At 63.7% G+C, this 1,285-nt stretch overlaps 1 protein-coding gene across 1 annotated transcript in view; it reads right to left on the reverse strand.

The window, feature by feature from the left end:
- Positions 1-1,250, reverse strand: part of LAMB3 (laminin subunit beta 3) — a 24,252-nt gene extending 23,002 nt beyond the window's left edge. Inside the window, exons 1-3 of the mRNA XM_031063955.1 lie at positions 1,210-1,250; positions 657-744; positions 224-381 (exon numbers count right to left, since the gene is read on the reverse strand). Of these exons, the coding sequence (XP_030919815.1) occupies positions 224-381; positions 657-705 (207 nt within the window). The 5' untranslated portion in view covers positions 706-744; positions 1,210-1,250. The remainder of the gene's footprint in view (positions 1-223; positions 382-656; positions 745-1,209) is intronic.
- Between the last annotated feature and the right edge of the window lie 35 nt (positions 1,251-1,285).

Here is a 1,285-nt window from a genome sequence, read left to right on the forward strand (position 1 = left end):
GGAAGGGAGGACGGAAGGGAGGACGGAAGGGAGGACGGAAGGGAGGACGGAAGGGAGGACGGAAGGGAGGACGGAAGGGAGGACGGAAGGGAGGACGGAAGGGAGGACGGAAGGGAGGACGGAAGGGAGGAAGGCTTTCCTGCCCCCCTGGGGGTGGGGAGGAAGGGCCGAGGAAGGCTCTCACGCCCCCAGGGGAGCTCTGGGTGCAGGGAAGGGGCTGTACCTGCCCGTGGGGGGTGCAGTACGTCTCGGGCTTGCTGAGGCCGCAGGTGGAGGAGGCTCTCAGGTGAGGGGCCCGGCCCAGCAGCAGGTCCCCGGGGGCAGGGTAGCAGGCTCCTCCCTGGGAACAGGATCTCTGAGCAGGCAGGGGCTGCAGGGCAGCTGCAACAGCGGGAACGGGGCTCAGGGCGGTGCCAGGGGGCACAGACAGCAACCAGCCCCGCAGACAGACAGACAGACAGGGGGCACAGACACCAACCAGCCCCTCAGGACAGAGAGCAGCCTCCTGCCACCCCCCAGCACTACAATCCAGCCCAGGCTCTGCTGCTGCTGCACAGCTGCCATCAGCAGCATTTCCCTTTACTGAGCTGCCATCAGCAGCATTTCTCTTTACTGAGCTGTTCCCCTGCTCTTTGGGAGCACAGGGTGAGCCTTACCCAGCAGGACGAGCGCTGCCCATGGCCACAGCTGGCAGCCAGGCTCCATTCGGCCACAGACACTGCTGGGGAAGGGTTTGCAGCGAGACTGAAAAGAGCAGAAAATGTCAGTTCGAAAGCTCACTCCCTGTCCTCCTTCCTTCTCACTTTGCAGGGAGGTACTTCAATTAATCTACACAGAATAGCATGGGGGAAAAATCAAGAATAACGAAGAGGAAAATCAGATGCTGAAACCGAATTTGCCTCCAGCGCAATGAGCCCCTGCCCCAGCCGTGCTGGTGCTGGGTGGGATGGGGGCTGGAGGGGATGGAGTGTGCACACACAGAGCCCTGCCGGCCCCGGGCACTCCGTGTGCCCCAGCCCCACCATCGCCCGGCGCTTCCAGACTCAATCCCGGGTCCAAACTGGCGCCGTGACCCGAGCTCACGTTCCAGGAGAAGCAGAAATCCATAAGAACCTCCCGTGAGTGTTTCCCGCAGGGAAAGGAGCCCCGTGGGACAGCCCAGGGAAGGAAATGCTGCCAGCACGCACCCGCAGCCAACAGAAACCTCACCTGCCCTGTCCCCTGTGTCCCCTCCGTGTCCCCTCCGTGTTCCGCGGCAGCCGGCAGAGCTCTGAGCGCCCGCCGG

This window comes from Geospiza fortis, unplaced genomic scaffold, assembly GCF_000277835.1.
Source record: "Geospiza fortis unplaced genomic scaffold, GeoFor_1.0 scaffold422, whole genome shotgun sequence".
In the NCBI taxonomy this organism is placed as follows: Eukaryota; Metazoa; Chordata; class Aves; order Passeriformes; family Thraupidae; genus Geospiza; species Geospiza fortis.